This window comes from Mus musculus, chromosome 12, assembly GCF_000001635.26.
Source record: "Mus musculus strain C57BL/6J chromosome 12, GRCm38.p6 C57BL/6J".
Classification (NCBI taxonomy): Eukaryota; Metazoa; Chordata; class Mammalia; order Rodentia; family Muridae; genus Mus; species Mus musculus.
In genome coordinates this window covers 117,143,482-117,166,609 of record NC_000078.6, presented here as the reverse complement: position 1 = coordinate 117,166,609, position 23,128 = coordinate 117,143,482, and the positions used below count along the sequence as shown (strand labels likewise).

Genomic DNA, 23,128 nt, shown 5'->3' with positions numbered 1-23,128 from the left:
CATTTATAATCACTGGCTAATGGAGGCCACAACAACCAAGCGACATTTAGTGAGTCCATTTTCAGGCAGGCCCCTAGCGTGCCGCACCCTTTCCTCTGGGTTTGATTCCAAAAGGCCTCCAAGTACACAAGGAAGCCTGCTGGGTATTGTGAAATAAACCATCAAAAGAGAAGTTGCTGAACATTCTGTAAGAGTCTCTGTCCCTGTCTCGGGGAGGGAGAGTGGGCCAGTGGAATACTAAACTCACTGCTCAGAGATGATCAAAGCCATAAAAAAAAAAAAAAGACGCAGAATTCAAAGGGACTAGGAGAGAAGAGGGGAGAATGCCTTCTAATCATCTAACTACTTATTTTTGGCATAGTTTTTACCCAATCACCTCCCACGGAACTGGGACACCTGTGTGAGTAAGAGGCAAGACGTAGCCAGGGACTGACCATCATGATTCTGTGCCTTTCAATGAGTGGATTCACAGACCTACATGCTCGCATAGGCATGTAAGCATGTGTACGTGCACATACGTAGCATAGGAAGGCAATTATGAAAAAAAAAGGTAAACAAAGTTGTTTTGTTTTTGGGTTATGTGGGGGGGGTGAGGTCATGAAGGACAGGAGTAACTCAAGCATGTTTTATAAATTTAGAGGAAAACAACACATTGAAGCAATGAGGAAAGCTCTGTTGAAGTTCAGTGACCTCTGAACATGTATTTCAGCTGTCCAAAATTTAAAAGCATGAACAAATTAAGCTTCACTGTATTATCTGAGGTGACTATGGCTAATACTTTGGAACAAGATCAAAAGCAAGAACCTGCCAAGAAGATTTGGTTTTCAGGAGGGGGTAGAGAGAGAGGGAGAGAGAGAAAGAGAGAGAGAGAGAGCTCAGAAGTTGAGAGAGCAGGCTGGTGAGATGTCTCAGTGGGTAAGAGCACCCGACTGCTCTTCCGAAGGTCCCAAGTTCAAATCCCAGCAACCACATGGTGGCTCACAACCATCCGTAATGAGATCTGACTCCCTCTTCTGGAGGGTCTGAAGACAGCTACAGTGTACTTACATGTAATAAATAGATAAATCTTTAAAAAGATTTATCTATTTATTACATGTATTATTAAAGTTGAGAGAGCTCCCTGCTTTTTCAGATAGCCAGAATTTGTTTCCCAGCATCTATACTGGGTGGCTCACAGCCACCTACAGCTGTTCTAGCTCCTAGGAATCTAATACCCTCTTCTGGCTTCTGTGGGCTCCAACACACGTGTGGCACCCCCCACCCACTCTCTCTCCATCCCTTCCTCCCCTCTTTCCCTTCTCCCTCCTTCTCCTTTCTTTCTGCCTCCCTCCCTCCCCCTCTCTTTCTCTCTCTCTTCCCCCTTTCTTTTTCTCTCTCCGCTCCCCCTCTTGTTCACCCATGGGGCATCAACATATACATACAAATACAGGAGAAGAAAAGGTGAACATGCTTAGAGATGTTTTCAAGGGTCTTATTCATATTCAAGACTGCTTTGAGGCCATTTCAAGATGGTCATTCATAGCCCATGGCACATGGTTATGTGCCTGGCTGGCAGTGGTGGAGTTTACACCTATGCCTCAAAGGTGCTGCATGAAGGGCAGAGCACAGGAGGAGTCTCCCAGTTCCTGTTGAGAAGATCCTACTGCCACACTGGCCCTGGTGCTGTCTACCATGAGGAATCTCTTTGGGGGCTAGGTGAAGAAAGGCAAGTAACAGCCAGAGGTTATATGCGGAGCCCACAGCATCTTAATCTCTATGCCTCCCTCCCCTTTCTTCACAGTCAGAACACCTGTACTCTGCTGTGTTCTCACTACACAAGCATGTAGCTCTTTCACTTCCAAGGTAACATTACATTCTGTTGGTAACCACACATAGTGTTCTGCCATCTATGAACATCCCTGGGTAACTTTCAACCCACTCACAGCATAACGTTTTCCCCCTTTATAAACTTAAAATAATGAACTATTCTTCTGTCACGTCCCCACAAAAAAACAAAACAATAACAACAAAAAACACAATGGCAAAGTATTCATTTGTCCCTGTGATCACTGAAGAAAAGTGTGACAAACTCCAATCACAGTCTCAATGACACAATAAGCAAATATGGAAGCATAAAGTATATACATATTATATATTCATATATAATATATGAATTGGTAATTAAATCTATGGTAGGCAAAAGGTACCACTGAGGTACATTCTCACACACAAAGATTTAGTAGTAGGTACATTCATTCAAGAAGATCCTATCCCTGAAATTTGTAGTTGCATGTTATAGGGTTTTTTTTTTAATTACATTTATTTATCAAGCGATCTCGCCATATGGTGTGTGTGGGGGTCAGAGGATAACTTGTGGGAGTTTTTTTTTCCCTTCCACCATGTGGATTCTGGAAATAGGGACTTTCACTAGCTGAGCCATCTCACAGGCTTCTCAGCTTTGCTCTTTTGGCTTAAAAAGAAGATTTTAAAACATGAAGGTTGTTTCAATGACAACAATGGAAAACCCAACGCCATAAGACCACATAGACAAATACAGTGCTTCTTATTTCCAGAGAAGCCTTGAGTAACCACAGCTGTGAGCTTTCAATGCACCCAGCTAAACCCAAAGCTGACAACCACGTGATCACCATGTGCTGCGGCCTGGCCTGCTGAAAACAAGCCAAAGCAACAAGACTGCCCTGCATGAATGGCAGAGCACAGGAGAAGTCTCCCAGGTCCTTCCAAGGAGCCTGCTGGTTGGATGAGAGCAGACCCCATCTTATCAGGGAAACTTGGTATAATGACACTGGTCAATGACTTCAGAAATAAGCCCAGTCATTTCACTTCCAACTTTTTTCTAGATCCTATTTTTGAAGAAAAACTTTCCCTCATCTTTTCTTTTTTATTACTCTGGATTGAAGAAAAGCACACATTTCATTTATTGTCGGGATTACAGATTCTTATTAAACAAACCAGAGCTCATTATAAAATCAATATCAACTTAACCACCATGCCCCCAGGAGGAACACAAAAAGGTCACTCTAAGAAATTCAAACAGTTTTCTTGCTGCAAGGACATGATTTTAATCACAGATACTATTAATTAGAGCTGTCACCGGGAAGAGTTTTTTTTCCCCCTTTTGTTGTTGTTAATTATCACAAACTCAGTCATAAGTATGCATTTTTCTACCCACAATCTTATAAAAATTAGTCATTTCTGCATGCGAGTCCAACCTTTCATTCTATCAATATTTTATATTTGAATTTCAAAGTGTATCAAAGGATGCCATGCTTTACGGAAGCCTCCGTCCTTATGATCTCTGTCTCTCACACACAGGACTGAGGAGTGAGGGGTGTGATTATTTATTTATGCTCTGACACTTGCTTGGCCCTGAGGACCTAGCATCCTGTATTGATGGTCTTGCTCAATAGAATTTCTGGGTAAATTCTTACTAGTTTATGTGACATTTTTTTCCAGGCTGCTTCTTCAAACGTCTTCCCCCCCCCCCCTTTGGCTTTGAAGCAAAGCTATGTGCCATGTGCCTGAAATACCATCCTCAATTCATTTGAAGTTGCCATTTCTTTATAAGAAAAAGATCATCCTGACCAGGCGTGTGACCCTCCTTCAGAAAACCAGAGGTTTTCTCCATTCAGTGATGATGATAAGAATTTTGAAACAGGACCAAAAGCTGTCTCCTCATCTCTTTTAAGCAAAGGGGCTTTATACATTCTTCTCAACTAGCCATATGTGGCGGATGCAGAACAACCACAGAGCAAGGGGCAGCCAGCTCAGACCAGCTGAGGGTGACGCCTGGACAGTCACTGCCCGTCCTGAGAGAGCCCGAGAGCTTGCTGAAGTAACTTCAAGAACAGATCAGACAGCATTTGCTTTATATACTGTGTGATGTGAATTACTGATAAGACATTAGACACCACAGACATGTGGTTAGAAAAGACAAAAGATTCAATAAATTGGAGAAAACCTTAAACTGCATATTGATTAAATTTTTAAATGTAGCAATCAAGTAAGTAATTTTATAACCCTAAATAGAATAATACATTTAGAGTTAAATGATATTTTATATTAAAAATTTGAACTCCCTGACTTCTATATATTTTGGGCTTGCGTTGCTGCTGAGTGGAGTCACAGTTTCATTTTAGCAAGTCATTCATTACGAAACTGTTGATTATGCCCCTTGTGTTTTGACTCTGGCACTCACACTTCTCCAGGCTTCTGTTCTCCTTCCAGGCACGTTGGGTGCCTGTCTGTGTTTCTAGCACACATAGCACACAGCTGCCACTGCTGACTCATGAAGACATATGCACTCTACATTCCATTTATCAGTATTAGGTTTCACTTTATCCAAACAATAGCAGAGGGTGGCAACAGATCAGGTCAAAAGATCCCTTCCTATAAGACCCCCAAGGAAGTTGATGATTTAAGAGCCATCTTCACACATCTACACAGCCAATCCATCTTGCAACTGTGGCGTGTTTCATTAATAGTGACCAGATTAAGATAACAGACAATGCATAATTCATGTACTGTACTTTTTCCACATTTCTAATTAGCAACCCACTTTCTACAGCTAATGTAAGACTACCCAGAAACGGTGTAAGATTAATACAGAGCCATAAAATTGTGGTTGCAAGGTATTTACATGAATGCTAATGAGAAGTTTCAAATTGTCATCATAAAAGAGCCTGTACTGTGACTTCATGAGGGAGTATAGAGGGTGAGAGAGGGGACAGACTGCCCTCCTCCTTCACTCTCAAATCAAGTTTGGCAAATCCAAGGAGAAAACTTTGAAAAGTTTATTTTTACCTGGTAGGCTTCAGTGGCATCTGCACTGGGGTCAGCGCCTAGTCCAGACAACTTGTCCTTCAGCTTGTAGTGTGAGTTGTGGCGGAGGCAGTAGGCAAGGCTGGAAGCCAGGAGAACCCCCAGGATGCAGGCAATGGAGAGGAAGGTGAGCAAAATGAACTTGGTAGAGTCCTCTTGCTCTTCCTGATGCGGCAGGAGTTTGAGCTTTCCCTTCTGCAGGAGGAGGAGAAGAGGGAGGAGAACAGGTTACTACTCAGGGGACCTTGACTCCAGCAGCACACCCCCTCCAGACTTAGTGCAGCCTCAACATGAGGGGGCTGTGCAGGGACACACGTGCAAAGAAGTTCCAACACCATACCTCCAGACCGAATTTCTATTAAGCAGAAGTCAAGAGTAACCCCAATAGTGGCTGTTCTTCAAACTTAATAATGTAAAGTATTTGGTACCCAACTTGCTGCTTTAAGTAAAACGAAGTGTACATCATTCCTAATCAGATACAGATTTTGTCCAGAGCATGTAATCCAGCACATGCTTGGCAGGAGGTGGGTAAAATATTAACAGAACTAAATAGTCCCCAGTATCAGTAGAATGCACTGGCCAGAGTCATCATAGCTCTGGGACATGGCTTCTTCTCTAGAAGACATTCTGTGGGTTAATGCAACCAGCTCTAGTCACTCTCTATAAGCACAGACTCCAACTACTGGTACCTGAGTATTGTTCCTTCAAAGGGGACAAGGTCTTTGGAAATAGATGATTGGGAAGTTCACTTTGCATCTTGGGGGAATAGGTGAGAAAATCCTCTCTGTCACTCAAATCCAGGGCAGATAGCCAGACAGCGCCCCCCTCATTAGCTTTATTAGGAGGTGTATTAGCAACAATTAAACACGCCACAGGAAAATGGAAGGGCCGCAGGCAAATCGCCCACGACTCCCGGCCAGCAACCCCCACAATTACTCGGGAAATGAATGGAAGAGCACGCCCCTGCCTCCGTCCTGGTTGCTACAAGAGGAGAACAATTAGCAAACTCCTTTCCGCCACCTAATTTCGCGTGGTAACAAAATGGATTTTTCCCCATGAATGCCTGGCCGGCCTATTCATTATCTCTCTTCTATTAGTAATTTTCTGCTCCGCTTTCAGCCTCCCAACTCTTCGTTTCCTCCAGTCTCTGAGTGTACACAGTGTCTCTTATGTCAGGCCGGGCCCATTTTTATCTTGTAATCATAAAGGCCACCAAAGCAATTATCGCTAGTCTTGACTGGAAAAGCTGGTCATTAATTAGCCTGCTTTTGCCTTCGGTGCGCGGATTAGCGGGCGCTGGGACCGAGTTAATGGAAACGCGGGTTAAATGAGAAAAGACGCCGGGATTTCCTGCCTGGATGCGCGGCTTGGTTCTGCTTGGCTCTGGACCCAGGAGGTTCCTGGACTTCAGTAATGGATGGAAGAGAGGAAGGGAGGGGGCTCCAAGGCCTGGCAGAGGGGACCTTTGGGAGGGGAGCAGGAGACCCGGAGCAGGAACGTGGACACCTCTCCCAGGACTGAGTGGGCGACACCCTTGGCTGCTGCGAGCCAGCAGCATAGAAGATCCTGCACAGGGGAAAGCTGTGGAACCCTTCCCTTCCTCCTCTTGGCTTCCTCCCGGGTCCCCTCCTCTTTTCACTCCCGCCCACCCCACAGGAGAGCTTCTAGAAAGAAGTCATTCCAGAGTCTCCCGCCCCTCCCCCCAAGTCAGCGAAGTCCCCATCTCAGTTTCTAAGCTACACTTCTTTGCCCCAGCACGGGCAGGAGCATAAACCACACAAATAACCCTTTCGGCCAGGGTCTCGGTGGCCCAAATGGCTGTCCTCACATGACTGGATGTAGTTCGCACAAGAACAAACCCTTTTCCTTAAGTTCCTGGCCAGTGGACCTCCGCACCATTCGCAAAACGGAGCTGTTCACTCCCCAGGGTTCAGTGTGGTCCCAGGTATGCCAGGGCGGGAGCTGGTCACACTCTGCCGGATCCATGGCTGCTTTCCCACCGCCCTTGCCTGTCTAGCCTCTTCTCAGCAGACCACAACAAAGGCAGTGGTGGGATGGCAATGGCAAGGACACCTTACCCATCTCCTGAGCTGAGGGTCCCTGAACCAAGGCCCAGCGTAGGCTTTGGGCGGACCTGCACGCCACGTGGCGCTGGAAAAGGACCTCCTTAACCTGGCTTCAGGCACGAAATTCCTCGGCTTCAGGTTCTCAGATAACTCTAAGTTACCAGCCATGCTGGGCCATGGTATATGACAGCCCATCAGTACACTCTGCACTGTACCCGCGCTTCCACAGGGCTGGGAGCACCAAGCGATCAATGGTCCGTAGTATGAACTCCGCCTGACTGACAGCACTGCCAGGTGACAGACACTGGGCACTCTGGAGCCACAGGAAGAGGCAGGTGATGTTCCTACAAGTGAACGGCGTGGCAACCTGCGGGGCTGGCTGCAGGGCAACCAGTGAAAAGCCCAGGTGCCCCAGCTTCTTTCTCGGTTTTATTTTAAACCAGTTGGTTGCTGGGATTTTTCTCAGAGGCTGAACCAAATTGTCCGGGCAAGAGCAGAGACTTCCTTCTCAATGGGCTCCTGTGGGATAACTGAAGAGGGCAGGGCCAGATTACTCTAGGCTCCACCCATCTCTGTGCCCCTGAGTAGTCCAGAGGAGTGGCTGGTGACCAGGATTAGTGTCAGCTGTACTCCTGCCCCAGAACCCCACCAGATAGGAGGCTCACACCACTGGCCTATGGGGTAGGAGTCGGGGAGGCACCCAGATCTGAAACTATGGGCTTCAGGGCCTGCCTTGGTGTAGGGCACCCTGGAAGGTTGGCAGAGTGGAGGTTGAAAGGAGTGATGTCTGACAGAAGAGGGTAAGGTAGATGCTGGATCAAGGGACCCCCACTTCGAGTCAATATATATCTAATATTAAGGTCTGAATTTCAACTGACTGATGGCTTCTCAAACCTGAAAATTTATCTCTTAGGGGCTCTCTGCCTGACAGTAGCACCAAAATGCCCTGACCTGAGGGTTGAAATGGGTGGGGTGGGGTGAAGGGAGAGAACCTGCTAGCAGTGGATGAGGTTGTAAGAATCCTGGGATGGGGGAAATAAAATTTCTAGAAATTCTTGTTTTAATGTCAGTTGAACATCCTACGTATAGCGACTGAGTTAACAACCTTGCATTTTCTTTCTTTTTGTGGAGCTAAAAAAGTGCATTTAAAAAAAAATGCTTGTTAGCCAGAAGCTGCAGTGGGAGAAGTGTGTCTGCTGGAAGCTTGAAGTGAGTTTGCACCTGGGCTGACCCAGGTGCAGCTGGAGCCACAGTCCCTCTCAGTATGGTGACTTCCCAAGGATGAGCAGTTTGGTGCGGACCACAAGGCGGCTTTCCGGGGGGGGGGGGGGGGGACGTCCCGGAAGACAGCCCAGACTAGTCATAGACATCTTATCAGTTTTGACTTGAAATTGAAAGAATAATGATGTTTAAATATTTATAACTTTGACATTTACAGTCAGATGTCTTTTAAAAGCAGAGCACCTTCTGCACAGTGGAAGCTCTTTCTGAAAGTTTGGAGCAGTGCTGGCTGAGGAGGGCGGTGGAGAGGACTCTCAGAAGGAGGTTGTTAGAGGTGCTGGGGTGGGGGAGGGGGGCTGTGCATCCAGGAAGTGGGAGGCACACTCATCAGCCCCACACTATCAAGTCCTGAGCAGACTTAAAAAATAATAGGAGTAGGGCAGACTTTAAAAATAATCAGGGATAAGCAGGTCCAGGTCGCACCAGCTCAGAGGCAGCTCAGGTGAACTGTAACCTTGAGCACGTCTTGCTATCATCTCTACCTGCAGCTCCTCAATTTTAGAATATGTGGTATTGCCCGTGAGGCAAGGTCAGGGTGGGAGTAGGGAAGTCGATCTGTGGAGCTGCTCTTAGACCACGTCCCTGTGGAGTTCAGCATCCCCACCTCTGCCTGTGAGGCACGTGGGGCTTCCGGTGACATCCTTGACAGACACCCTTATAACTTCCTAAAATGTTGTGATAAGCTGAGAGGTGTGGGATGCTATGTCTAGAGTCAATTGTGAGAACTAAGCCACACCAATATGATGAAAATTTGCAGGCATGCTACCAGGATAAAATGTAACATAACCAATTCATAAGAGTCAGATATCTAAGTCTCTGACTTGCAGTCTAAAATCTGGGTGCACAAAAAAGTATGAGCATAAGCATTTAGCTTCATGGATACTAAATTTCTCTTGTTGACATACTCATTGTTCTATTTCTACGGAATTTGATTTGCAACCTAGCTTCACCCTATTTTAGCAACCCACCACACACACTTTGGTTTGTAAAAGGTTAAGACAAGATGAGGGACATGTCCCCTCCCTTTCTTTTGGGGACCCATGTTATTATGACTGCAAAACCTTTCCCCCTGTGAAACAGAAATGAGTCTCATAGACTATGAGTTACTGTGACAAGTTCGTCTTTGATCTGCTAGATGAGCCAGTATCTTAGAGAATCATTTGGAAATTTCTTTTTAATTTTACTAAGATTAAATTTGTTAAAATATGGTTACCACCACTTTAAAACTGATCACAGTTTTTAGCAAAATATTTTTCAAGCCTGGACAAGTGACCAAACTTAAAAATGGGGAGGGGGAGAGGAGTGTCTTGAAATATTTTAAGAGTATTTTTTAAAGCTGTTAACTGAACTATTTTTAATTTGGAATTTGCCACAGAATTCTAATAAATGAGAGAAGTCAGGCGGAAATAATCATGTATTAATTCTCTGCATTACAAAATCTTTTCAGAAGCTATTATCAGAGCAAGAGGCATTGCGGTCTGAATTCAGGGTGGGAGAAGGCCTTTGTGCGGCTGAAAGCTATTGTTCCCCTCTACAGATGAAATTGTACTTGCAAATCTGCCATTCAAATAGCCACAAAAAAAAGCTTATATGAGCAGAAGAATCTCCCAAGAAATAATTATTTTTAAGCATAAACTTTAATGAAAACAAGTTATGTGCTGTTTTTAAAAATAGGCTGTTTGTTGAAAAATCTCAGGCATATACATAAGTGAATATACAAAAGATAATAACTTATTTGCTATCTTGAAACACTCCTAAAATAGTTGTTCTAGAAAAAAGCGCTCTGTTTTAAGATGAGGGAAGATTCATGATTTTGATGTTGAAAAGGAGGAGAGAGTTCTTTGAACTCATTTTTAATGTTGCTTGTTAACCACAACAGGGTGGAAGAACCAGCTAAGCTAGCAGAGAAGAGGCCAAATGGATCTATCCAAAGAGGGAACCTGCCCCCTTGCATTTTTCCGATCCACTGGCTGCGTTTTCTTTACATCAGAACTCAAAACTGGGCAGCGGGTACCCTCAGAACACTTCGCAGGCCAATATTTTGGCTTGTTTAGTGCCTGAGGCCTGGAGTGTTCAGGAGTTTTCTAGGGTGATGTCCTGGTATTGGAGAGGGATATTTGGCCGTACTGTCCCAGTCCAGTCCTGAACTAGCCCCAACCCCAAGAATCAACTACCTTCAAGACTGAAATATCTTATTTTAGCTTAACTCGCTCTCATGCCCGTAAAGGCCTTGGCTTTGCCCAGCTTTGCCCAGCTGGTCAATACCGGGTTGTGGAAGGAGTCAAGCGCGGGACTAAGAAGCTGGATGGCGGCAGTCACAAGTCCCCTCCCCCACACGGGGAGGCTGACCCTCACAGGCCTCTGCTTTCTCACCCCGGTTTCCCTGTCCCTTCCCCCTCACTAATTCCCAAGATCTCTGTAGAGGTCGTGGAGATCAGACCATGGCGCAGGACACAAAAGGTCGTGGGTTCCCGGGAGCCTCCAGTATTCACAGCCCCAGAGGGTCCTAGCTGGGACAATGCCACAGCCCAGCCTCCCTGGCCACAAAGCGCGCTCGCAGGAGCCGTAAATGTCCCCAACAAGGCCCGTACCCACCCCAAAATACCAAAAGCACCGCAGCGCTACCGTGGCCGACTAGCACTCCCCAGCTGGGCCACTGTGCACTTTAGGAGTGGAGCATCTAGGCTGGGGGCTGGTGGGCACTAACCCTAACCTCCTTTCTCTGCTTCCTCATATTTGCTTGATTCCTAAAATCTGTCATCCTGGCTTGGTGAAAACCATTTGGACCACTAAGCCCTTTACACCAGATCGGGAAGACTCTCGGTTTCCAGCAGTAACACGCAATGCCTGGTACCTAAGAAAGCCCGAGGTCTGCTGACTTCGATGGACAACTGAAGAACTGAGCAGAAACTGAGTGGGATAGGACCCAGGCAGGCAGAGGCACGGTGAGGCTCGACAGGTGGACTGCAGTACACACCTAGTTCTACCACGTACAGGGCCCTGGCAATCCTTATACTGACCCCTCTTCTTTAAAGCAGTCCAGCCTGGAGCGTCGCGTTGCAACGAAGACGCAAAGGGACTTCGGCTTTAAAAGTCAATGATGCTGATTTGGGGGCTACCCAGATGTCTGGGGGCGCAGCTTCTTTAACCGCAAAACAGGCGGGTTTTAGGAACCAAACCATTAGTCAGAAATGAAATAAATAAGCTCTTGTTCTAACAGCTCTGAGTCAGAAGTTTTTCTGGCGAGTACGCGACCGCCCCACCTGGCGCGCCCGGGGGGTGGGGGTCTCGGATAGATAAGGGTGGGAGAAAGTGTAGGATCCCTCTGGGGCAGGGAGGTAGAAGCTCAAAGGTGATTCTTGGAGAGGCTGGGATTGGGGAGTCAGAGGACTCCTCACTTTCCTGGGCCGCCCCCACCTGCTTCTCTGAACGCTCCGCCCCGGGCCCACTTGGTCCTCTTAACTCGCCGCCAGCTGGGACTATCAAATGGCACAGAAGCACACCCGGGACCCCAGAAAGGAGAGAGTAAAGAGATCTCCAAAATGCTGCCAGAGGAAAACGTCCCCAGACCAGTCCCCTTTATGCTAGCTGCTCATCTTGTCCTTCATCCATCCTCCCTCTTTGCTCATCATACCGTATGTCTCCATCTCCTCTCATCCTCGAGGCCGTTTTCTTCAAGTTCTGAATTTCCCAGAGGCCCAGCCTTATGACAAGCCGAGAGGAGTACTCAAGAGAAGTCCTACAGACCACTATCCCATTATCCCTTGGGGAAGTCTCCTCTGTCTCTCCCTTCTAATCTGTGCGCTCAGAAAGAACTACCATCGTGGGCACTCCGCCTCAGACCCACCTGGAGATAATTCCAAAGGTGGTATTTCCTGTTGGCCGGACCTTTGACATGTGTCCTGTGGCAAGTCAGTTACCCTCTGAACTAGGCAAGACGCCCAGTCCTGTATCTGGGGCCCTCAAGCACACCCTCAACCCTTGGAAGGTTCTGTTCTGCGCCCTGCCAGCACTAAGCTTGGTGATGGCCGGGGGGGTATCTACTCTTGATCCTTTCTGCCCCACCCCACTCTTGTCTCCTCTGCCAGGGCCCACCCGACCGCCCCTCTCAGTGCCACGACAAGGCTGGCCATCCCTGGTTACCTGCAGCAGGGAGGACGCTTGATGCCCAAGAAAGCAGGAGGTGGGGGTGTGCGCCCTGCTAAGCCGCTTCGGGGCTCAGCGGCCGCTGGCGACAGCGCCATCATCGCAACCAACTGCTTCCCTGCATTGAAGCCACTGACGAGAGGGGCCATCCTGCTTCTGACCACAAACTTCTCAGGAGGCGGGTGGAAACAAAGGTGCCGCGCGTCCCAGCGGTGGCGCGCCGTAGCACTCGCTCCGAGCCGAGGGTGCAGGCAGTTCTGCGAGGCCTGCCGGTGCGGCCCGGCGTGCTCCGCCCCAACCCGGCCCCCTGGCTAGGCGCACCGGGTCCTGACGCTGCGTGGGCGGGTGCAGGGCCGGGCTCGGGACGGTCCCCGCAAGGCGGCTGGCCGCGCGCGCAGCTCCAACCGGCGCGGGCGCCGCGCCCCGCCTTATATCCGGCCCCGCGCGCACCCGGCCGGCGACGGCGGCGCGGCTCGCGGCCCAGCCACCGGTTGCTATAGCGATGTCGTTCCCCCCCCCCCCCACATGTTGCTGACAGCAATTGGCTAAGGGGCCGCGGCTCTCCGTACACCCTCATCCGCCCAAGACTATGAATGGACATAAGCTTTGTCAGTCATTGGTACCGCGCCGGAGCCTGGGCCTTTACCGGTTCTTTCTTTCAGTCTTTCTTTCTTTCATTCCCGAGTTGCACTTCTTTCTGGCCAAGTTCAGAGTAGCATTAGGGTGAGGGAATGAAGCCTCAACTAGAAAAGTCGCCCCTCATGGCCCTACTGTGACCTTTGCTTATGGCAGGGGAAGTATTTCCTAGAGACTCTCCAGGAGAAAAAAAAAATTACGGTAAACCGAGCCCGTTCTCGCCTTTCCAAACAGAAGCACATTAATTACCTAAGGGACTCCCCCATCCCCATCCTCCCACCACCACATACTGTACATGAACCCCAGTTTCTAAGACTCAGATGCTCATAGGGAGCAGTCTGTTGAAAGCAGGTGCTAATGAGACTTTGCCACCACTCGGTCCAGGCCAATTGTGGGACTACCAGCCCAATATGTTTGACTGAGGCAGCAGTGAAAAGCATTTCTTTCTTCATCTTTAAGCTCTTGTCATCACCGTAGATGGCCGCCCGACCCCCCGGGGGCCTGTGTGTAGGATACAGGACTACCTTTCCAGTCGCTGGAGCCTACCCAATTACTTGACGTGAGCGCAGACCTGGGGCAGGACTCCAGAGGGTTTATGCTAGCCAAGCGGTCTCTAGAGTCCTCCTCTGGGTTCCGACTCTCTGCATGAGGCTCCCGGACTTTCCCTTCCCACAGTCTTCCTCCCCAACCCTTGTTTGGCCCCGGGCATGGCCACAGGTTGGACACCCTGGTGCGCTGCGCCCCCACAGAGCGGCCAGGAGCCTAAGAGCGAAACCCAACATCTGTGCGTACAATACGCTCTTCAAGACCCACAGCTGCAGGAACAAGGGGAAGAAAGGAAAGTGTGGGGGAGCAGATTTTGTCATACACAGATGACAGTCTGCGGAGGGCTCTTTTTCAGGAAACCCCGACGCATCCCCCCCCCCAATCCCTTCTCCTGCCGCCTTCCCATTGTTCCCGGCACTTGGGACAGCTGGAGACGAAGGCTTGCACGGTCGACACCCCCCCACTCCCACCCTGCTGCCTCACACTGAGAGGCTGCAGAGCCAATTCCTGGACCCTAGAACAAACTCCGCAGCCCCCACTGCAGGCCGGGCCAGGAAAGGCTGGTACCGCCTTGCCTTTTCATCCACCTGGGCGAAGCCCCAGACCTGCCTAATGCAAGAGGCTGGAGCTCCACAGCCTGGAAAGGACCAGGCTCCCAAAAGGAGGGTCCAGTGCTACCAAGTGCTTGCTTAAGCTGGTGCTCTTCCCAAGGACGACTTCCCCTGGTCACCGGCTTAAACTCTTTTGTTTAGCTTTAATTTACAGGGGCTGAAGGAGAGATTCCCCAGAGGCCTGAGACGGTGGCACAACCTGCACCAATCCTGTAGGCCTGAGTGGTTTGGAAGAGGCAGTTGGTAACTTCATGGGAAAGCTGAGTTTGAGGGGTGGCAAAGAGTATAAATTGGGCTTTCCCCAATAGTCTCTTGGGTATGGGATGCCCCTATGCTAGAGGATAGGCCCTGCAGACCCTCCCCCCCCCACACCAACCCTCACTCTCCCATCTCACCAACCCCCACTCACCCCACCCCCTGCTTAAAATCGGTTGCGGCATGGCAACCCGGAGGCGCTCCATCAGGTTTGCTAGAGTGGTCCCTTTCTGTTGCGCCCTCAACAGGCCCAGGACTCTGCAGGGCACGGAGGCCAGTTAGCTAAAGGCCTGTCCTGGCAAAGACCAGGACCGAGGTGTTTTTTCTCAAATCCTATAATCATCCTCAGAGCCCAGCCTACTTGAGTGCCCAGTGCCTTGCGTTCCATTCCCAGGAGGAGCTCTGGCACAGGAGAACATGAGACCTGGAGTCTGAGGAGGGGACCTGCCGCCCTCATCCCCTCTAGCAACCGGGCCTCTCCATAGCAACAGCCTGTGTGTAAGCTTGCCTCCAGCCAACACCACCATCACCACCCACCACTACCTCCTCCTCTTCTTCCTCTTCCTCCTCTTCTCCCTCCTCTTCCCTCGCTTCTCTTTTTCCCCTCTTCTCTGTTCTCCCCCGACTGGACTTGGAAAATGGATCACAGAATACTGGGACCGGGAACACAGATTTCTCTTTATGACAAGAAACTCAGCCTCCCAGGTACTTTAAGTACTCTTAGGGTGAAGGGATCCATCACTCAGCACCAGTGCGAGGGTGTGCCCTGCCCCATGCTCACCCATTTGGTATGCCAGGGTACTTGGCTCTCCTACTGCAGCCACAGCGCCTTAAAGACAACAGGAGTGCAGCAGGGAACACAGGGGTCTGGCAGCCTAGGGCGCGCAGGCACAAGGCGCCCGGAGATCTGGGCGGGGCAGCGGAGTCGGGGGCGCGCGGGCCCTGGTTTATAGGAGCGCGCATAGCCTAGGAGAGTTCGTGGCCCTGTTGTACTCCAGCCCCAGAGCCAGCGTTGCAAACTCAGCGGGAGGCAGTGCACTGAGAGGATCCTAAAGGCCACGAGACGCCTGGCACATCCCAGGATGCGGCTCAGAGCTATCTTTCTGTCAATCTCACTTGCTTTTCTCGCTTTTAGAGGTCCCGAACCACAAGCAAGTGTGGGATACATCCCCTCTGCTTCAAGTGGCAGGGACCCCTCGCGGTCACTTCAGAAGAACAGCCAGAGAAGGCCAGGGCCCAGGGCAGAAGCAGGGCAGATGCAGGCCAGACCAGGGCGCGCTGTCCGGCAGACAGCCAGCTTGGTTTTCCGCAAGCATCAAGAGACAAGGAAATCTGTAAGTAGAGGCGTTTGTTGTATTTTAGTTTCCTTGTGTCCCAAAGGGCTCCTTTACCTGCCCTGTCTAAAAATCCATGCTCCAGATTTAATTGGAATCCAATAGCCTGCCTGCTTTATGCGGTTCTTTGAGGAAGGATGGGGACTGAGATGCAGTGAGTTGCGTTTGTGGTCACCTTTTCAATGGTAAAATGTCCTTACGTCACCTTGCAGTTGTTTCTATGTAGAAGAGTGTATTTTCTTTCCGGTGACCCTTAAAACTTTCCGTGCTTCCGACTGCCTTTGCTGTCTCTGAAACTGAGAGCCCTAGCCTCATTTTCTGGCTTCAGACGCTGGAAGCAAGACACACTTGCTGTCCAGGGGCTTAGGGAAGAAAGAGTTTGTACTTTACATGGAGACTCTTCTTTTCGCCTAGAATCTGATAAATCAACCCACAGGGTTCTTGTCCCCCCCCCCCTTCCTTTTAAATTCTTATTTTTAGGTCAGGGAGAGTCCTTTACAAAAGTTTCCCAACAATAATAATTCAGCAGTCCTCAGGAAGGATAGGAATTTTTTTCTCCATGAATCACGAAAGCATAGATCTCATTTCATTGTACGTGGTTTCAGTAACATTTTCTAGAAAAAAATTAACACAAAATATGTATGAGACATATACTACTTGAGATCTTTCATAGATGACAAACAGGTATATTATTTATATAGAAGTTACGAAAGGTTGGCTGATGAATAAATAGAAAGTCTGGTGTATGGAAAACTCCCCAGACTTACAACATTCCCAAACAATATAAATAGCTTTAAATGATTTGCTGGTCGCTGCTAATTCTTCATTGTTTAAAGTGAATTTTACATTTGCCATGTGTGAAGCTAACTTGCTGAGATAAGAATCTCATTTTCAATTTAGGGACGAGCGTAGACTTGAAGAACACTCACCTAAGTGATTACAGTCACTCTCCAGCCCATGGACTTCTTAAAGAAAGTGTAGTTTTAAGCAAAACAGAGAAGGGCTGTTGTGGAAGACACAGTTCTGGCAAGGCAAAACACTCTCTCAGGAAGTTTAAGTGGCGTGGTAAAAGTAGACGACGATTTTTAAAAATGCTTGATTTCAGGAAACTAAACCAATTGTGTTTTTAAAAGGCAGACACTGATTTATATGTATACCTCACATGTCGCGTTTAACATGCCTTTGATTTAGGAATCCATTCATTAAAAACATTTAAATTATTAATTAAAAGTGGAACCACGGTCTTAATTTTTTTTTTTTTGTAGCACATTTCTCACATTTGTGAAACAGAACGACATTTTGTGATATACTTTAGTGTTTTTTGGGGGGAGTTGGGGTGGGGGGGCAGAACGTCTGGCTGGGTCAGCTTCCTAAGGAGCTATGGCGCTTTGCATTGCCACCTTCTGAAAAAAAGCACAGCTCAGCCTGGGGGCTGCAAACCCTTGTCAGTGAAGTTTGTTTTCTTTCGAGGACCAGCTTTCTGAGAAGAGCAGATCAGCCTAGGGTGCCAGGAGGGCTAGCCCCCCCCCCCCCCCAGAGTGATCACAGCTGGTTCAGGAGCAGCTGTTGCCTTTCGAGTAGCTGTCAGGCGTGGTTCTTGAGGCAGTGCCCCATCTTAAAGTCGGGAGGAACTGCCACATCCTGACATTATTCACTCAAATATTTTACTTGACTTTAAGGGAAAACAAATACATCTTTAATCAACACAGAAAAATGGAAATCGGTTTTTTTTTGGGGGGGTGGGAATTGCCAGTACAACTCAGCCTTTATTATTAGTCCTAGTACTGGCTCATATTCTTATTGGTCTAAAGTTTTGCAAAGGAAGAAAAAAAAAATAGGAACTTCAAATAGGGCCTCTGTTCCCTCAGTGGATTAACACAATTACATTAAGTTGTGTCCTTAAAAACAAAAAGAACTGGCTGGGGAGATGGAGGTGGGTCAGTGGGTAAAAGGTGTTTTCTGCCAAGCCTGGGTGGAAGGGGAGAAGCACTTCCTACAAGGCGTCCTCTGGCATCCACGTGGTGCAGCATGTTCACCCCCGCCCCCATCCCCCAACAAACAAGTGTGAAAGTTACTTAAACAAAAAGTATGTTTCATCAAAAAAGTTATCCCTGATAGGTTGTTTAACAAATATGTAGTGATTTTGTAGACTTTTCTTTCCAGAAACTTTGAAATTATAATTCAAAGGACATGAGAAGCCCCAGGCCTTCCTTACTGCTGTTATTAGATTTGCCCATTAAAATCAGTGTTCTAAAGAACGTGTGCTCTTGGGGCAGGCATCCACAAACAGAACGGCCTCCCCGGAGGTTCCTCTGGTTTTATTCTGAGATTCCAGAGAGCCTACAAGATGAATGAGTTTCTGTATCCCTCCTTGGGAAGATCTAGCCACTTATTAGTCACAAATAATGCTATAAATGCATATTTAATGGTTGGTATTCAGAATAGTGTGTGTATACTGTATGTTCACGACTAGATTTTTATTCCTCACAAAATTGGGCTAAGATTCCTTTGACTGAACCTTTGTAAGAAAGACTCATTACCATAGGAACAGAGATCTAAGTTTTTGAGAATGGCTAAGTGAGACCATTGTGTTCCAGTGAAAGGAAGCAAGATACCTTTGTAGAAATTTTTACATTTCTCTCTTTGTCTCTGACTCTGTCTCTGCCTCTGCCTCTGCCTCTGTCTCTGTCTCTGTCTCTGTCTCTGTCTCTGTCTCTGTCTCTGCCTCTGTTTCTGTCTCTGTCTCTCTCTGTCTCTGACTCTTTCTTGTGTTTTGTCAGGTATGGATCGCAGGTCTATTATAATTGTTTGGAAACAGCTCCTCCCCTGAATTGCTTGCTTTGGAATTAAGTGTAGAACCGCAATTGAGGTAAATGTTTGTTCACAGTTATGTAATTCTGCAACGCACTGTTCACATATTCTTTAAGAGAAATGAATACATGTATTTTAATGTAAGGAAATAGGCTCCGATTGAATGAATGAACAGCCACAGTCTAGCTGTCTTGCCTTCTTGTGGGGGTCTATAAAGAAGGAGTCACTATAACATGGTTGTTTCTGATATTGTATTGCAGGTAAGTTTACAAATATCTAGATCGAATGAGAATAAAAATTTAGTGGTGGTGGACAGCTGGGTGTTTCCCTGACATATATGAAAAGGTCTCAGGCTTATCTGTCACTCTGAAAAATTTAGTGACAGTAATTCAGAACTCTGTAAAAGTTCACGCACAATTAATTGACATAATAGTGGAGTGAGTAATAACTTTAAAAGTACATCAGCTCTTCTCTAATGATACAAGATGACTCATGGTGATTCTGGAGGTGTGGTTCATATTAACACAGGGTCCCACAGGCACCTGAGTGTGCTGGAGGACATCGTAAGAGTGGTCCACTATGACCTGTAGCAAGTTACATCCTTATTCAACATTGCTTAGTCCTTTCTGAAAAATCCCTGTCTAGATTTACCCTCAGAATTCTAACTTAATGTTTTAAAACTGCTTTTCATTTTTGACTGTCCCAAATTGTGGGCCTGGTTGTCCATTTCTCTCTCCTCATCTCCAGTGGCTTCTGCATATTTAAAGCATAAATCTTTAAAGAAAGATCATTTCTTACCATTATTTTAATAAGCCATTTCAAAAGACTTGTGCCCCGCATGGTGTGCTTAACCTCACTGAGAAAGTGACTCACTTCCCTGGGTGACATCGAAGATGCTCACCTGCTGCCCAACCATGGTCAGAACTTTTTTGTTTTCTCTATGACCTAGTTCAGTCACATTTTCAGGAGAGCACCCAGTCAGACCTTCCTTCTTAACCTCCTTAGTTGAAGTTGTCACCTCAGGCAGTCCAGAGTAATATCTACTGTCTTGCACCTACTGGTCTCAATCCATCCGACCAGCTCATGTCTCTCAACAAGGCCTCCACCATCTCTTCCTCGGACCTATCAGGCTGGCTTCTTTCATCAAAGCACAGGAGGTACTCCGGACTGTCCATGTCAACTGTTCTCCACACAAGAGCCCGTGTCGGCTGGTAATGGGGCTCCACCTGCGACCACTCTCTCCCCTGCCCCAGACTCTGACCAGCCAGCCAGAGGCCTGTGGTCTTTACCCTGCTTGGCACTTGGTGTGGAAGCCTCTGGCTTTGCCAGAATGACACAGACTTGTTACCAGTTCACGTGCATGTGCCTGTGGTCTCGTTTTCTGTGGTTTGTTATCTGTGGTAAATTGTGGACCAGAAGTGTTAAGTGGAAAGTTCCAGAAGTAAAACAAAACAAAACAAAACAAAACAAAACAAAACAAAACATGTAGCTTTAAAATTACACACTGGGGAAATGTGACGACCTCAGGAGCCATCCTACCTGTACTGCCCTTGATATGGCTCAGCCCTCTGTCCAGTGTATCCAAGTTGTATGTGCTACACTGTCAGTCACTTAGCTGTCACAGCTCATATCTAGTATTTGCATTCAAGTAAGATTTTATTTAACTTAATAAGTGACCCTCAAACCACAGTGCTGGCAATTTAGATATATGAAAGAAAAACTATAAAAAATGCTTCTTTCAAGTGAAAGCTGAAAGTTCTTAATTTAATAAGGAGTGAAAATATCATATGCTTAGGTTGCTAAGATTTGTGCTAAGAGCAAAGTGTAGCACAAAGTGCACTGGGTTCTACACTGTCCCTGGCTGAGGTAGCCTCTGAGTGCACTGGAAGAGTTCATCATTAGATACGGGAGCTGTTGTATACTGACTAGTACACACACGCACACACACACTCACACGCTGAGACTAAGCCACATATCTCATCCATTCAGGTGTTCACATACATGCACAATATGCTCACACTAAGAGACATGCACTGCCTCAGTACACACATAGCTTACACATGTGCTTATATAAGATGCATACAACCTTCCTTTCACAGTGCCCACATAGCTCACACGCTCACATTAACCCTCACACAACCTCTTTACCTGCTTTACACATGCACACATACATACCTCACACAATAGTTGTGCTAATCCCCCTAATCTCACATACATGCACATGCAGCTCACATCCACACTGTGACTCATATGCTTTTCACATGCATTCACATAGCTTCCACATCATACTAGCCCTCATCATACTAGCATTCTTCTGCTTTTCACACGCGTGCATACTGCTGCCAACCCAGGCTGGGGAGAGTGTCCTCAGCAACAGAGAGGAGAGTCCACAAGTCTGTAATGCTAAATGCCCTGTGGCAAATCCATGAGAACATAATGATACTCTCAGAGATGAGGCCGTCCTCTGCTCAGGGACAGTGGGATAATCTTGGGAAGGAGTGGATTGACTTCCCAAGGATTCATTGTTCATCCAGGAATTATAGATGAAGATTTCAAAGGGGAGATTAAAATTATGGCCCGTGTAAAAGGAGCGGTGCAATTTAACACAGGTGACAAGGTTGCTCAGCTGCTACTGTCTGCCTTTGTCAAAGGCGAAGCCATTCCAGCAGAAAGAGCCAGAGAGGTCTCCTGAAAACCTTGGCCACTGACCCAAATAAAGCACTTATTTCACTGAAAATGTCTCTGCTTATAATTTCCCGATAAACCCAGCATAATTAATGACTTAAAACAGTAGGAAGGGGAAATGTCATAAGAATTCTGGATTTTGGGTTTCTTTTAAAAGGACAGAAATATTATTGTAAGAATATGGTTTTGTTTTAATCCCAGGTTAAAACACATGGGATTGAACTGTCCACAGCAGCTGACTATGATTTGCCTCATGCCCTAGCAGAGGTGTGGTTTTTCCAGCTCTCGGTAGTTTCTTTAATTGTGTGATGTTTGGAATTGTGGGAATTATTCAGAGGGTATATAAATGCTAGAGCCATGATAAATGGGATTGATGGTCATTTGCGGAGGTCGGTTTGGTTTCTTTAATAGCCATACTCAAAGAAGAAACAAGGAAAGAAGAAATTAGATTCAGAGATCTTTATCTCTCTTCTCTATCCTTCTTTCTCTCCTGTCTAGTGGTAGAAGGTGAAACCGAGGAGATAAAGGTTGGGAAAAATGGAGAACCCACGAAGAAGCGAAGACCAGCAACAGTACCTCCCATGCCCACTCATGCAGCTAACAGACATGTTCACAGATGCACATATATACACAAGCTTGAATGCATAGTCATGCAGTTAACTTAGTCTTACAGTAACACACATGCATGTTCTTCAAATACCCCATGCATTGTTAGCCCTTTTGCACACATGGAAACAGGTGGGCAGTAGCTGTGTCTGCTTAGTTGCTATTTCAGATTTCATTTTTTTCCTCTCTCCCAGGAATCATGTGATTTGTACATTTCTATTCAAGTTTTATGGATGAGGAAACCTGTCTGCTATGAAATAAATGATCAAACTGATCATTTGCAAAATGATCAGCACTGAGTCCTTGGTAAATATACAAACACCCTACACACATTTATCAGGAAAGATCTCTGCTCTAGCCATACTCTCCAGCCAGCACCAGGTGCACAGTATGGAGTTCTGACAGAGAGCATCGTCTCCATCGGATCTTGCAAGCCTCCCCTTATTGACACAATTGTAGATCAATAGTCACAGTTGCATGTGAACGAGGCAGCAAGTTTCCTCCTGATCCTCTGTGTGATGTGCTTATGGGCTGCTGTGACTGAAGGTCCTCTGATATTCATATTGACCAGAAGCATCAGCCATCTGAATGTGTCTTTCCTCAGCCTCATCACCATGGTCCTGTCTTTCTGTGTTTGTTTCTGGAACACACAGTGCAGATTCTGTCCTGTGCTGTGATGTAGGCTTCATGTGAGAAAGTTCTAGTTTCGATAGGGCCACATAGTTGTACAAAATGAAGGCCTTGCTGGGAGATGACACCATGCTGGAAAGGTTCTGGGGCATGTGCCTTTTGCGGCAGCGAGACCATATACTGCATGTATGCCCATAGCACACGGTCTATATGTTCTATGTTGTCTGATTTGTCCATCTGACAGGTAAATGGCTGGTCTGATATTGATGAGATATCAGGATTTCTGTTCCCACTCAGTTGCTGGCACATGCTGGATAATATAACACTTGATGGGGAAGGTAGGTAATCACTCAGCTATTTCAACATGTTTTATTCTGTTATCTACGGTTTTGATAAACTGAGTTTTATCAACAAAATAAATATCAATTTTTGTTGAATCAATTCAACCACAGACACAAATAGAAACTTCCAGGAGTATCGCTCAGTAGCCATATTGCTGGATCATGACCATACCCAGCTCCTCCTGGATGGGTATGCCAACTCTGCTCACATTGCCTGGCCTCTCTAACTCTTGGTCCAGGAGACCAGGAGGGTAGAGAGTCTAGGAACCTTGTGGTGACTCTTAGGTCTCAAGTGGCTGCCATTTTGAGATATATCAGTCTCAAGAGAAAGCTGAAGACAGAACTTGTGAGAACCCATA

The 23,128-nt window shown here is 47.0% G+C and overlaps 1 protein-coding gene and 1 long non-coding RNA gene across 3 annotated transcripts in view; one reads left to right on the top strand and one right to left on the bottom strand.

Annotated features, from left to right (window-relative positions):
• Window positions 1-23,128, bottom strand: part of Ptprn2 (protein tyrosine phosphatase, receptor type, N polypeptide 2) — a 792,473-nt gene that overhangs the window by 111,558 nt on the left and 657,787 nt on the right. For both annotated transcript variants that reach the window (XM_011244019.3, NM_011215.2), the window contains one exon: window positions 4,804-5,016. In XM_011244019.3, coding sequence (XP_011242321.1) covers window positions 4,804-5,016 — 213 coding nt within the window. The remainder of the gene's footprint in view (window positions 1-4,803; window positions 5,017-23,128) is intronic.
• On the top strand, window positions 15,341-22,087 carry Gm10421 (predicted gene 10421). Its single transcript, NR_033538.1, has 3 exons — window positions 15,341-15,696; window positions 18,477-18,565; window positions 21,691-22,087. It is a non-coding gene; the product is annotated as a predicted gene 10421 (long non-coding RNA).